Here is a 14,697-nt window from a genome sequence, read left to right on the forward strand (position 1 = left end):
ACAGCCTGCCTGCTTGAAGCCTGATTGTGGTATTTTGGTGAAAGCTTGGCTATCGTCTCTGGCAGGATTTGGGTCTCGGTGTGCTGTTTGGGCAAAATGCACTTTATTACGTTACCTGGCCCAGCCCTTCCCCCTAATTCTTTTCTTCCTTTCCTTCCATCTCTCTTAAATAGCACACTCTGCAAAATGTCCTCTGGCATTGCCATTCCAGTCCTCCAGCTGGTGAGATGTCCTTTGGGCCTTGTTTGAACCAGGCTCAGGATGGTTTTTTCCTTTTATCTTTCTTCCTCTGGGCTCTTTATTAAAGCTGCAGTAGAGGTTGCCCAGCCCCACCCCCTGGACAGCCCCTGCCTTCAGCATCCAAGTTCTTCGTGGCACTCTTAGCCATCCTTGGGCCCACGTGGTGGGTGCTGGTCTTACGCGTTATCCCATTATCCCTGAGAGAGGCTCTGTGTGTGAGGCGCCCCGGGGCAGATCTGTTTCTCCCTCTGTGGCTCTAAAGCTGCTAACAGTACTTGTCATCTTTCTTCAGAATTTTCTAAATAAATTCAGATTTTAACTTTCATACTCTGAAGAGGTGGGGGCTTGGTATTGGGGGAGGAGGGCTGTCAATTCCATGTTTTGTTGTCTTTAATGCAAGAACTACAATTGAACACACCCTTTAATTTATAAAGCAAAATCTCTTAGAAATGTCAGCATCTTCTAATATCCAAGTTGGCCTCTTCAGCAGGTGAATGAGTTGAGGCTCAGAAAGACAGTCAGTTGCCTAAAGTTACTCAGCTGCCAAAAGTGGAACTGGGGCTTAAATCTGTGTTTTCTGATGGATTAATTTCTGAGTATATGGCATTTTTTTCTTTTTTTTTTTCCGATTTTGGCATGTGTTTAATTTTGCATATTTGTAGTTACAATCATGTTGCCTTATAGACATAACATAAAAAATCAATGTCTCTATTCAATAAATCATAAAAATAATAATAATATAAATACTACAATTCAAATTTTAAAAGCATAAATTGTAAACAGGACTCCAGAAAATTTTTTCTATTATATTCAACTATCCTGTGGAGGATGACATTTAATTATGTTATTGTTCCTCTGTTATCCAGGCTTTTTCTGTCTTTGTTGTCACTTTTTGGCCACTTTGTTCCTTAGTTGGGCTCCCTCTGGGCAGGGGAAAAAGGAGAGAAAGAATGTGAAATTCAGGGGGTCCATTCTGCTCTAAGGATGCGGATAGACCAAACTTCTGGAAATTATAGATGGTAAAGCTGAAGAGGCTGAAACAAAAGACGCTCAAAGGGCGTGGGGCTCTCCATGGATTCCGTTGCTTAGGTACTGCCTGTCCTCGCTGGCCACCAATTTTGTAAATCAGAAAGTGAGGTAGAAAATACATCTTTTCACACCTGCCCTCCCCCCATCTGTCTGTGTTGTGGGTTGATCCCAGAAATGGTCCAGAAGATTTCATAGAGGTGGGTGTACAGGGAGGAGGCTGTGCCTGTTCTGGAGAGGTGAGGCAGCCCACCGCTCGGCTCCGTTCCTCCCCAGTGGAGGGTGAGGCCGCCAGAGCAGGGCTTTGGCAGATGAGGGCTGCCTCCTCTCTCATGCAGGGGCCCGCTCAGGCTGCAGGGAGAACAGAAGGGTGCCATGCCATGATGCCTGTTGTCCCCACACTCTACTGGCCTCGGGCTGCCTGGGGATTTGCTACCCAGTTTTCCATCTTTGGAAACGGTGTTTCCAGGCAATTCAGAAAGGGCAAGTGTAGCCTAGACTTCTTGTCAGCCCTGCTAGCTGCTGATTAGAAGAGGTGACATTCTCTCTTTTCACTGTGTGAGAAGGAAAGAGAAAGAGCTATCCCAGCGGCTTATTATCAGGATTCTGAGCAAATGATCTATTTTTCAGAGATTAGATGAAAGAAGACTAGTATTTGGCACAGAGGACCAGACATCTGGCACTTGGGATCCTTTTAGCTTTTTTCACTGTTTCATCATGCGACACGAGCAAGTCATTTTTACTGTTTGTGTTTTGATTCTTTTTCTTTTTGTGGAATAGTAGTTATGATAGAAGCACTTCCTTAACGCTTATGATGTTTCCAAGCACTGTTTTCAGTATTAGCTTTATTAACCCTCCCACAGCTCCATGAGATAGGTACTGTTATTACTCCCTTCTTACTGCTGAGGGGGCTGAGGCTGGAGGTTAAATCATGTGCATGAAGGTATACAGCTGCTGAGTGATGGAATTGGGACTCCAACCCCAGCCCATCTGGCTCCGAAATAGTGGAATACACCTTTATTCATAAACTATTAGCAAGGGATGCTGCACTTACGGGCTTTAGGGTCCTGGAGGCTGCCATAATGAAAAACTCGATGCTGAGGTCGGTGCTCCCTTTTGGACAAGCACCCTTCCTCTGATCCTTTTCTCTACCTCTCTTCTCGTTATCAGCATCTTCTGTCTTTGCCAGCCCCTTTCTCTGCCTTTATGCATACTGAATGCTCTCCGATCTTCAGAAAGCCTTCTTTTCACCCCACCAACCCTTCTTTCCTTCCTTTCTTTCTTTCTTTTTTTTTTTTTTTTTTTGAGATGGAGTTTTGCTTTTGTTGTCCAGGCTGGAGTACAATGGTGCAATCTTGGCTCACTGAAATCTCTGCCTCCCAGGTTCAAGCAATTCTCCTCCCTCAGCCTCCCGAGTAGCTGGGATTACAGGCATGTGCCTGTAGAGATGGCGTTTCACCATGTTGGTCAGGCTGGTGTCAAACTCCTGACCTCAGGTGATCCGCCCACCTCGGCCTCTCAAAGTGCCGGGATTACAGGCATGAGCCACCGCGCCTGACCCTTTCCTTCCTTTCAAGGCAGACTCTGGAGTGAGTAAGCCTGCCCTCCTCAGTGCTAGTCCTGGACTCCCATCACCCTCCTACCATGTACGTCCCTTGGGCCCTGCCTACAGTGGGCTGAGGTGACTCCTCACTGGAAACTTCCTTCCTTGGCCTCCACAACCTAATCATCTTCCAGATCTTCTCCCTACCTTTCAACCACATTCCACATTTTTCCTTTTGGGACTTTCTCTCTCTCTCTTTTTTATTCTGCTCCCTATTTGGCCCATGTTCCTTCCCTTCTGGAGAGCAAGTCTGGTGGTGGGCTGGGCCTGGGCTGGCCAGTGCGGTGGCCTTCACCTGGCAGTGCTGACCCACCGGACGTGAGGGCAGATGAACTCGTGCCCCAGGAAACATGCCGTCCTCACCTTGTCTGCCTTCAGTTTTGCCATAGCCAAAGGAGGCCGCCTGCTGCTCGCTGACGACATGGGCCTGGGGAAGACCATCCAAGCCATCTGCATCGCAGCCTTTTACCGGAAGGAGTGGCCTCTCCTGGTGGTGGTGCCATCCTCCGTGCGCTTCACTTGGGAGCAGGTTAATGCTCTTCAAATTGCAGTTTTCACAGAGAAGGTTTTCTTCAGTGTTAGAGTCATAAAATAATGGTTTGCGGACAGGGCCTAGGGATCTTTAAGGATCCTGTCTCAAGTAAAGGCAAAGGCAGGAAGAGAGATGAGATGCCACCTGAGGGCAGGCTGGGGGTTTTCTGGATTAGAATCAGGTTACACCTTGAGGGAAAAAAGCCGAGGAGAAACCGGCTTAGAGACTTGTGTTCATCTGTCAGCAGGCACTTCTGGGACCTCTGTGCCCTGCTCATAATAGTTTTCATCTATACCACACTTAGTTTTATTTTTCTTGTTTATTGGTTTTGAAAATTTTTATTTATTTTGAAACTGGATTATGAGACTGGCTAGTTTTTGTACTTTTTGTAAAGATGAGGTTTTGCCACGTTGCCCAGGCTGGTACCCGAACTCCTGGGTTCAAGTGATCCACCTGTCTTGGCCTCCCAAAGTGCTGGGATTACAGGCGTGAGCCACTGTGTCCGGCCCACACTTAACTTTTAAAATATTTTTACCTCCTATATTTTCCTCAATCCCATGACAGTCCTGTGCAGTAGGTACAATAGATAGTAACCCTATTTATAGATGAGAAAACGGAATCTCAGAGGTTAAGCTCCATGCTTCCTGTTAATGAGGAGCCCTGCCGGATCTTGATGTGGCATCTCCTGACTTCCCAACTCAGGGATTTCGCACTCTGTAGAGCGGGGAGTGAGTGGGATGCTCACTGTCTGCCAGGTAACTTCATGGATGCAGAGCCTGGCAAGAACACTGTATCACTCACCCTTGAGCTCTTTCTACTGTAAATCCAGGAATCAGTGGTTTTGTGAAATGAATAAAAAGTCCGTGAACAAACTTAGTGAAGAAGAAAGACCTAGTCCGTCGTCCACAGCTTTTTCTAGCTTTATGCCACTGACGTCAGCCTGGGGCTTCTTCCTGAGGCCTCCATGAGCCTCTCATGCAGAGGAGGCAGCTCCTCCTGCTGCCGGTCAGCCCAAGGCCCAGACGTTCTGACCGAAGAGATGGCAAAAAAAAAAAAAAAGAAGAAAAAAAAAGGAAAAACTAAAAAATGTGCACCTCGTTTTTTTTCTGTCTCAGTGATCTGAATTCTTTTTTTTTATTTTAATTTTTCTTTTTTTGGTTTTTTTTTAATGAGACAGAGTCTCATTATTCTCATTATGTTGCCCAGGCTGGTCTTGAACTTCTGAGGTCAGTGATCCTTCTGTCTTGGCCTCCCAAGTCTTGTGATATGAATTCTGCCAGTGCCTGTAGAAAGTAATCTTAAGTACATATTTTGTGTGTGTTAGGTTCCCACAGCACCCTCAGAAATTTTAGGAAGAGTCAGCCATATGGTGACCAGCCTGAGGTTAGAGAAAAGGCCAGTCCTCCTTGTATTGAACAATGTCAGCCCAGGTGGTGCAGGTGAGCACCCAGATGCCTGGGTGGGTTTGGCTAGAGATGCTCAGATTACCAGAGAGAGAAGGTGGATTTGTAGGAATATTGACATAAATAGTTTCATCATCATCAATAAATGTTTATGATTTGCCTTCAGTGTACCAGGCTCTGCTAAGTCCTTCATAAAATTCCTCTTAAAAAGAGTCGTATTCTTTCCCTGCAGAAACTTACCATCTAGTTAGAGATCATAGAGATGAAACCCAGACACCATCAAGTGCCTGTTGACAGGCAGGGAGATAGCCAGGCATGGTGGTTCACGGCTGTAGTCTCAGCAACTTGGGAAGCTGAGGCAGGAGGACGCTTGAGGCCAGTAATTCAAGACCAGTCTGAGCAACATACTGAGACCCATCTCTTTAAAAAAAAGAAGAAAGAAATTAGCCAATCGTGGTGTGCACCTGTAGTCCCAGCAACTTGGGAGGCTAAGGCGGGAGGATCACTTGAACCTAGGAGTTTGAGGCTGCAGTAAGCTGTGATGGTGCTACTGTACTCCAGCCTGGTCAACAAAGTGAGACCAACACAACTCTTTTGAGACCCGAAGTTTCGCTCTTGTTGCCCAGGCTGGAGTACAATGGTGCGATCTTGGGTCACCACAACCTCCGCCTCCCGGGTTCAAGCGATTCTCCTGCCTCAGCCTCCCAAGTAGCTGGAATTACAGGCATGCACCACCATGCCTGGCTAATTTTGTATTTTTAGTAGAGACAGGGTTTCTCCATGTTGGTCAGACTGGTCTCAAACTCCTGATCTCAGGTGATCCGCCCTCCTCGGCCTCCCCAAGTGCTGGGACTACAGGCATGAGTGACTGCGCCCAGCTCCCCCAACTCTTAAAAAAAAAACAAAACAAGGAGTGTTCTGTCAGTGGCAAGTGAAGGGGTGCAGGTGGGTGACAGGAAGGTAGAGGTGATGGCTGTTCATGGGCATGAGACTGCTGCTGTCACAACCAACAGCTGCTGTGCTGGGTGTTCATTGTAGCTTTCCCTTTCCCTCCTGTCATTCACAGGCCTTCCTTCGGTGGCTACCGTCTCTGAGCCCAGACTGCATCAACGTCGTGGTGACTGGGAAGGACCGCCTGACAGCTGGCCTGATCAACATTGTCAGCTTTGACCTTCTTAGCAAGTTGGAAAAACAGCTAAAAACCCCTTTTAAAGTTGTCATCATTGTAAGAAACTTGGCAAAGTCTTTAAGTACTTCATCTTTGTGGAAACTTTCTTTGTAAAAGCTCTGAGAACTTTCATGTCTATAATCTCCTTGTACCCCATTTAGTTTCTAGAAGAATAGAAATCACTGTCTTTATTTTGTGGGGAACTGGAAATTCATTCCCTTCAAATAGCCATTCTCAACTCTGGCTACATACTAGAATCTCATAGGGAGCTTTTTTTGAAATTGTGATTTAATTAGTCTTTGCTGGGGATTTCTAGCTCGTCTCTTTCCCAGCGTGAGTCATGGATGGAGGCCATGATGTGGACCCCAGGCTACCTGGGGCTCTAGGGAGTACAGCCTAGACGGCAAGGGGGTGTGCTCACATCTGGTGCCATTTTACTCAAACAATTGAGTTTTCTTCCAGCCAATGTGAAGATACACCCCCACCCCACAAAAGCACTGTTTACTCTAATTGTTTTTTGGGGGCTTTTTTTTTTTTGAGACAGAGTTTCACTCTTGTCACCCAGGCTGGAGTGCAGTGTCACGATCTCGGCTCACTGCAACCTCCGCCTCCTGGGTTTAAGCAATTCTCCTGCCTCAGCTCCCCGAGTGGCTGGGATTTTAGGCACCTGCCACCATGCCCAGCTAATTTTTGTATTTTTGGTACAGACAGGATTTCACCATGTTGGCCAAGCTAGTCTCGAACTCCTGACCTCAGGTGATCCACCCACCTTGGCCTCCCAAAGTACTGGGATTACAGGCGTGAGCCACCTCACCTGGCCTCTAATTGTTTTTCAAAGAAGATCTTACTGGACCCGCTTCCAGATTTGACAAGGTATCTTTCAATTACACACAGGCTTTCCAACTTTTAACTCCTTACATACTTCCTGAGGATCTCTAGACAGATTTGGTACCCAGCCATCTCTGTCAGTACTCAGTGCGTTTACGTAGCTCACACAAATATTGTGGGAGCTTAGAGAAAGGAAGGAGAAGATACCGTCACTGACCTCAGGGGATCTATTATTTATTATGTTTTGGACATGAGAACCACACTGTGTTCTTAGCATAAGCAAACTTGAGCACTGATAGTTTTGCAAAATGATACAGGTAATGAGTCTTTGGGGGAGTCATTTCTGGTTTGGCACAAATTCAAGTGTGGCTTTGAAAAGATGTCAGCATTGCCGGGTGCGGTGGCTCAAGCCTGTAATCCCAGCACTTTGGGAGGCCGAGACGGGCAGATCATGAGGTCAGGAGATCGAGACCATCCTGGCTAACACAGTGAAACCCCGTCTCCACTAAAAAATACAAAAAACTAGCTGGGCAAGGTGGCGGGCACCTGTAGTCCCAGCTACTCGGGAGGCTGAGGCAGGAGAATGGCGTAAACCCGGGAGGCGGAGCTTGCAGTGAGCTGAGATCCGGCCACTGCACTCCAGCCTGGGCAACAGAGCAAGACTCCATCTCAAAAAAAAAGAAAAGAAAAGGAAAGATGTCAGCATACACGTGTGAAATGAAAACGTAAGAAGTTTTCCAGGATGATGGGGATGGCTCTAGAGTGTGTGGGAAGAATAATGCTTTCAATTCTTGACTGTTGCCTTGTGTTAGCTGCTGACAAATAATCATCTATTTTCCCAGTGGCCCCTGAGCAGGCTTTATCTTTTATCCTTGTGAATATCCATTTCACAGCTGATGAAACTGGCAATGAGAGTGGGTACATAAATTTGCCCATAGGCACGAAGCTAGCGAGTTGGAGGTTATTGATTAAAGCTGGGTTGCGTCTGCTTTCAGAATTCATGTTCTTCTCTTTCTGGCCCATCACTTAACCTGCCGTATGAGTTTTTTGGCAAGCCACTTACCACCATTGTTGGTTTATTCTTCAGTTAAGTAAGAGCTCTGTCCTCTCGCTTTCAGAGAAATGTTGTAGGAAAGAACAGAGTGATGGCTCTGAAGTGTCACACTTCTCAGAAGAGGCATCGGTTTCCAGCCATTCTTTGTGATTTGTTCCAGTACTGGCACATTTTTGCCTATTGGTTGAAAGGGCCCATTCTCTTCCATATCCTCTATACTCTCTGTGTTTTTTCTCCACAAATACCTTTTTCTTGACTGTAATGAGGGCTTATCATCAGAAAGGCATATGACTATAGCACTCCAGCTTTCTGGACAAGATACTGTCTTGACATTTTGAAGGTTATTTCACACTCCCCTCTATTGTGCTTTTGTGGCCCTTTTTGCTCGTGATAGCTGAAATGGAATTTCTTATAGATCATCTTTAAGGACACAGTTGGGATCTCACTGGTATCCCAGCTATAGGAAGGCTGATACCATTGAGTGCTTACTGAGTGGCAGGGCTGTGCTAAGGACTTTACATGTGTTCGCTCATTTAAGACTCACAGGAACCTAATACATAAGGAACTATGGTACCCATTTTACAAATAGCAAAATTGGCACTACAGAGAGGTAGTTGTTTACAGTCACACAGCAAGGAATTTGACTGTACCAAACTAGAAAATTTCCACTCAAATACTCATGTATTAGTTACTCATTTGGCTTTAGAAAATATGATCAACTGTATATTTGCTTAAGCAACAAAAAGAAAAAAAAAGAATAAAGAAGAACAAACTATGTATAAACATATATATATATTATGCACCAATGCAGAGTGGTTAATCAGACTTCATGTTCTAAACATAGCAGTTCCTTGAGGATGGGAATCACATCGTCGTCTTTCCATTTCTCAGTTTCCCCAGCGTTTTGTTTACACTCACCTTGGTACTGATAATATAGCCTGATCGCTTGTCAGTGTGTCTGGCATCCTTCCTGCACCCTGAGCCCCTGAGGGCAGGGGCTGGACACCCCAGAGCTTTGCATCAGTGCAGGGCCCACGATGGGGCACTTGGTCTAGTGCTCCACAGGTGCGAGGTGCCTCTTACAAAGCAGCAAACCACCTTCTAGTGGTTTCTTTGAGCAGCCTCTGAGGTGGGTGGAGCAGGGAATCATGAACCCCACTTTATAGATGGAAAATTGTCCCCAGAGAGATGAAGCAATTTGCTCAGAATGCAGTAGAGAAGCTGCCACCAGAACCCTGGGTCCTGACCTAGGCCCACTGAGCCATCTCCTTAAATGAGAAAGTGCTAAGGGAGCGTCCACCTTGCACTTGCCGTGCCAGGGTCAAGCCTAAAGTGGCCCTTATTTCTGTCCACTCAGGATTGGACCTTGTTCACTTACGTGGTTGCTTCTTTTCAGGATGAATCTCACTTCCTCAAAAACAGTAGGACCGCCCGCTGTCGAGCAGCTATGCCGGTCCTAAAGGTAAGTACTTCTGAGAACCGAGTCCACTGAGCATTGGCATCCTGTAATATTTTGCTCGGGCTTGCATGTGGTCCTAGTCCAGCAGGGGTACAGACCTGTGGGCCATGGTCATGACTTGGTGTTGACTTAGGATATCTCTCTCTACTTAGGGCTGTGGTACCAATTTCATCTTTCTTCCTAACATCCTGCTAAGGAACTAGTAATCAGTACTGGTAGTCAGTAGTACTGCCTTTGTCTCTCGAAGGTCAAGACTTTGAGGCTGGGTGGGCACTGGACTCCAGAATCCTCCTTTGGCTTCCTGCTTAGACAAGGGAGAGCCTCTAGCAACTTGTCCACCAAATAGCTTAGAAAAAAATGCCTGTCTTTTAAGTCACTTGTAGTGGCAAAACTGTCAAGATGCTGGAAATCACGGAAGATGAGTTGTATTCATGAAAGTAATGGCAAAAAAAAAAAAAACCGTAATTACTTTTGCATCAACCTAATACAAACAGAACTGAGCAAGGGCTGGCGGGGTCAGTGAGATGTGCTGGTAAAGCCGAGATGGGCTTTAAAAGTTGATACTGTTTTCTGTGGCTACTCTGAGCCTCTTTGGTTGACAGAAGGGGCAGCCATCCACATTCCTCCCTGTGGTGGCCTAAACTCATCTCTGAGTGCTTTGGTGGGTGTGAGTTCTGGCTTCACAGCAGGCAGGTGTGGGTATGTGATGCAGATTCTAGTCTTTATCTAAGCATGTTCTGATGTGCAGTACAGGCTCTGTGTTTCATCTGTCTCTCTCTTCTGTCTGTGTTTGGTTTCTTGGTCCCCCATCTCAACAGAGGGTAGGCCTCCAAATTTCCTTCCATTTCGGGGGAGGGTGATTTTTTTCCTATTATTGGAAGAGAGAAGGGGAAGTACAATTAGAAAAGTAGCCTTTTCTCTCCTAACAAGTTAGAAATTTATCACAGATGACTTTGGAGGTATCCACTTTGGTTTGTTTCGACTGAGCTAACCAAAGTGTGTGTTTTTCTTGTGCTCAAAGCAACCTTTGTGTTGTATCAGCATTTTAAAACTATAGCTTTTTATTGATTAAAAGAAGCTTTAACTTTTACCTAAACTAGGGAAAACAAATACGCTAAATGTTAATGAAGCTTAGCATTTGAGCATTAATCTTACCAGTTCCTCACAAAACACATGTAAGTGTCCACTCATTTCAAGTTTCCATGTGTTTAGGAATAACGGAATATGACACATCTTCCAAGGCAGGGTCATGTCATGTGCCAAACCTAAGAATAAAAGTCTTTTACTGAAAAAGCTTGGTTTTGCTGGGGTGGTGGCTCACGCCTGTAATCTCAGCACTTTGGGAGGCCGAGGCAGGTGGGTCACTTGAGGCCAGGAGTTTGAGACCAGTCTGAGCAACAAGATGAAATCCTATCTGTACTAAAAATAGAATAATGAGCCAGGCATGGTGGTGCACACCTGTAATCCCAGCTACTCAGGAAGCTGAGGCAGGAGAATTGCTTGAACCTGAGAGGTGGAGGTTGCAGTGAGCCGAGATTGCGCCACTGAACTCCAGCCTGGGTGACAGAGCAAGACTCTTGTCTCAAAAAAAAAAAAAAAAACCTTGATTCTCTGCCAGTAATACCTATAAATATTTATATGCTGAGAGCCATTGATGGACACACTTAAATAAAATGTTTTTCCTAGGTTGGTGACCTTTCTTTTGGGAGGCTTTAATATGCTTTCCGTAGGAAAAAAAATAGGCTTTGGTATTATGGTTTCAGTATTTCAGCCATAACCAAATTAAATCTTTACTCCTGATTGTTTAGACAAAAGAAATTGCACAATAGATAGATTCTATCATTAAAGATATAATGTGAAAGCTTCTTAGCAACCACTTGTTAATGTAGTCATTGCCTAGCTGGGCAAGCTGAGCCAGATAGTGGTTTCTGAAATGTGTGCTTCTCATCCAGACGTTTGGAAGCAGCATATACCTCTTTAATATCGTGAGGATGTTTCAAAGTGACAGGTTTAAAAGAAATCTTTAAACTGCTAACTAATATGTACTACTCTGCATTTGCTGTAGAACTTGGTTGAATTAATATTTTAAAATAAGCCCCATGAACATGGCCTGTGTGTATGAAGGTGTCTTGAGGCCACGCTCTTCTGCAACATTGACTTCATGTAATGCTGGACTGTGGCAGGACTGGGTGAAGGAATGGGATGGAGCATTCTGTGCTATTCTGTTAACCGAACCTTTCATCTCTGTCTATTGTATTTTCATCTAGATTGGAGTCTCAGCCTTGGCACTGTTGACATTTTGGGCTGGTGACTCTGTTGTTGGGGGCTGTCCTGTGCATTTTAGGATGTTTAGCAGCATCCGTGGCCTCTACCCACTAGATGCCAGCAGTTCCTCCCCAGTCATGACAACCAAAATTGTCTCCAGATGCTACCGAATGTCCTCTGGGGGAGGACAAATCGCTCTCTACCCACCTTGCCCTTCCCAACCCCATGGAGAACCACCAATCTAAACAAGGAGATGAATCTAAATGTTTTTGGAATAATAAGGTAGTTGGGAGAAAGTAAAGTATGTCTTTGAAAAGCCGCATAAGGACCTAATTTAATGCCACTTGATTGTTCCTCTAATGTGAACATCTCTTAGAACTATATTCTGATAATTAATATTACGAGCATATTTTCAGCAAATAGGCATAATGAGGTGTTAAGATTAAATCATACAGTTTGTTGGATAGCAGGGCCAGATCATGTCTAGAAAATGTGGCCTTTGAGTCAGCAGAGAGAGGACGTGTTAGATTGTAAGAAACTGGTGTCACCATCCCCTGGGAAATGTGATGTTTTTCGTCCCCCACAGCACTGTTTGCTGTGGCTACTAATCCTAAATGAGGTAGATCTATTTTTATATATAAATATATGAAAGCAGACATGATAGAAGCTAAAAAGAACAAAGTTAAAATTACCTTTAATCCCTGCAACAGAAAAAGCCACTGTTAACAGCTTATTTTTCCGGCGTGTCAATTATTGGGCAAAATCATCATTTTTCAATAACTATGGAGCATTTACATAGTAGAGACACATCCCATAATTTAATCCTCAGTGTCAGATATGTGGTTGTTTTCCATTTTTGCTGTTATAAATAATTCTGCAAGTGAACATCATCTGCATGTACCTTGCATATTTATCCTATTAGGACAAATTCCTACAATCAGAATTGCCAGGTCAGTTTGCATTTGACCTTTTTGGGGGAGGCCTCTGAAGTCCAGTCTGGCCAGGCATAACAGTCTTCACTCCCATTCAGTCTTCAATCAGAGGCTTTTTTTTCCCGCATGACTCCAGCCCTCAGGATTATCGGCACTCTTTTGAACAGTGAGGGGTGTGGGGGGGTTTTTTGGTTTAGTTTAGTTGTCTTTTGTTTACACTGGCTTTTATCGTTAAACTAGTATAATAACAAAATTAAAAATTTTTTAAAGGGAAAGGCTGCCAGAATCCTACCATTCTGTCCTAATAAGCAGCTGTTTCTCTTTTTCTGTAAGTAGAGAGTACTTTTTATATCTCTGTTGATTGGCTAGATGAGATAGTAGCTAAAATGTATAAGGCTTTTTTCTTTTTCCTTTGTAATTAAGTAGTTTAAATAGATGATAAATTCAAATGGCGCCAGGCGCAGTGGCTCATGCCTGTAATCCTAACACTTGGGGAGGTCTGTAGCAGGAGGATCACCTGAGGTCAGGAGTTTGAGATCAGCCTGGCCAAAATGGCGAAACCCCATCTTTACCAAAAATGCAAAAATGAGCCAGGCATGCTGGCACCTGCCTGTAATCCCAGCTACTCAGGAGGCTAAGGCGGGAGAATCACTTGAACCTGGGAGGTGGAGGTTACCCTGAGCCGAGATCGCACCACTACACTCCAGCCTGGGCATCAGAGCGAGACTGTGTCTCAAAAAAAAAATTCAAATGATACAAAAGGATGGACAGTGAAAAGTAAGTCTTTCAACCCCTCTGGATCCCTAGTCCCCATCTCTTTCCCCAAAGGCAGCTATAGTTACCAGTTTTTAGGTTTGCTTCCATAAAACAGCCTGCATCTATGGAAGTACGAATGTGTGTGTTTCCTTTCTGCCTCCTTAGAGTGTTTTACCACCATTGTTTTACACTTGTCTTTATCCCCTTAATAATGTATCTTGAAAATCATTCCATATGGTTCCAAATGACTTCTACCGCATTCTTGCAAATAGCATTCTATTGGATAAATTTATCATAATATGTATCATCTGTTCTCTTTTGATGGATTTGTAACCAAATTGCAGCTATTACATGCAATATTGCAATGACCATTTTTTCATATGATAGAGAAGTGGAGAGTAGAAAATGCAATCCCTCTGTGTCTGAGATGACTTTTTGCCTATCAGGCCAGAGGGGAGAGCAGTGTTAGCTGGCAGATGCTGTTTTCTCCCCTAGTGTGATGAGGCTATAGAAGTCCCCCGGGGTCCAATCATTCTCATTTATTTCCTCACTTTCATTACATAATCAGACTTAAAAAGGAAATTATTAGAGTTTGAAACCTATGGTAAAATAGACTGTCTTTTCCAGAGTAAAAAAAATCTACCTTAGGCCAGGCACAGTGGCTCATGTCTATAATCCCACCACTTTCGGAAGCTGAGGTGGGCAGATCACTTGAGGTTAAGAGTTTGAGAACGGCCTGGCCAAAATGGTAAAACCCATCTCTACAAAATTAGCTGGGAATGGTGGTGTGCACCTGTAATCCCAGCTATATGGGAGACTGAGGCAGGAGGGTCACTCGAACCTGGGAGGTAGAGGTTGCAGTGAGCCGAGATCATGTCACTGCACTCCAGCCTGGGTGACAGAGTGATACTCTGTCTCAAAAAAAAAAAAAAAAAAAAGAAAGAAAAGAAAAGAAAAGAAAGAAAAGAAAAAAGCTTGGAATGGCATAACTTTTATCAGCTGTAATTATACCATTCGATGTATTCTCATTATAATATTTTGGTATTTTTGGACCAATGTACATGCAGTCACTGTCTTCATTCTGTCTGTTCTTACCCAAGAACTGCCTTATATGTGGCATTATAATTTCATTTATGTTAGAGCAGTAATACTCATTTAGCTTGAAGGCATTATGGTTATCATAGCAAATTAGTTTAGTTAAGGTTAGTACTATTCAGATTTGTGACTAGAACTTTGCGTCTTTTAGAACATAGGCTAGAACCTAGAGGGAACCGTTTATGTGAAATAAGCGGACCTGACCAGAGATTCAGAGGCCATGTATAAAGTATCACTGAGTGGTAGGTGGCCTTCTGCCAGTGCCTAGGGCAGCCTCTAGTCAGCAGTGGCCATAATTATGCTGTTTTCTTGGTTTGTCCTGGTTTGTTTTGGGGG

General features: G+C 44.4%; 1 protein-coding gene across 6 annotated transcripts in view; it reads left to right on the plus strand.

Annotated features, from left to right (window-relative positions):
• SMARCAL1 (SWI/SNF related, matrix associated, actin dependent regulator of chromatin, subfamily a like 1) overlaps window positions 1-14,697 on the plus strand; it is a 73,924-nt gene that overhangs the window by 17,161 nt on the left and 42,066 nt on the right. For 5 of the 6 annotated variants that reach the window (XR_002733357.2, XM_023220646.2, XM_023220638.2 and 2 more), the window contains exons 8-10: window positions 3,248-3,398; window positions 5,871-6,029; window positions 9,251-9,316. Coding sequence is in view for 5 of the 6 variants with exons in the window: in XM_023220646.2 (XP_023076414.2) it covers window positions 3,248-3,398; window positions 5,871-6,029; window positions 9,251-9,316 (376 nt within the window). In the remaining variant the exon portion in view is untranslated. The remainder of the gene's footprint in view (window positions 1-3,247; window positions 3,399-5,870; window positions 6,030-9,250; window positions 9,317-14,697) is intronic. The other variant, XM_023220642.2, reaches the window with a different exon arrangement.

This window comes from Piliocolobus tephrosceles, chromosome 11, assembly GCF_002776525.5.
Source record: "Piliocolobus tephrosceles isolate RC106 chromosome 11, ASM277652v3, whole genome shotgun sequence".
NCBI lineage: Eukaryota > Metazoa > Chordata > Mammalia > Primates > Cercopithecidae > Piliocolobus > Piliocolobus tephrosceles.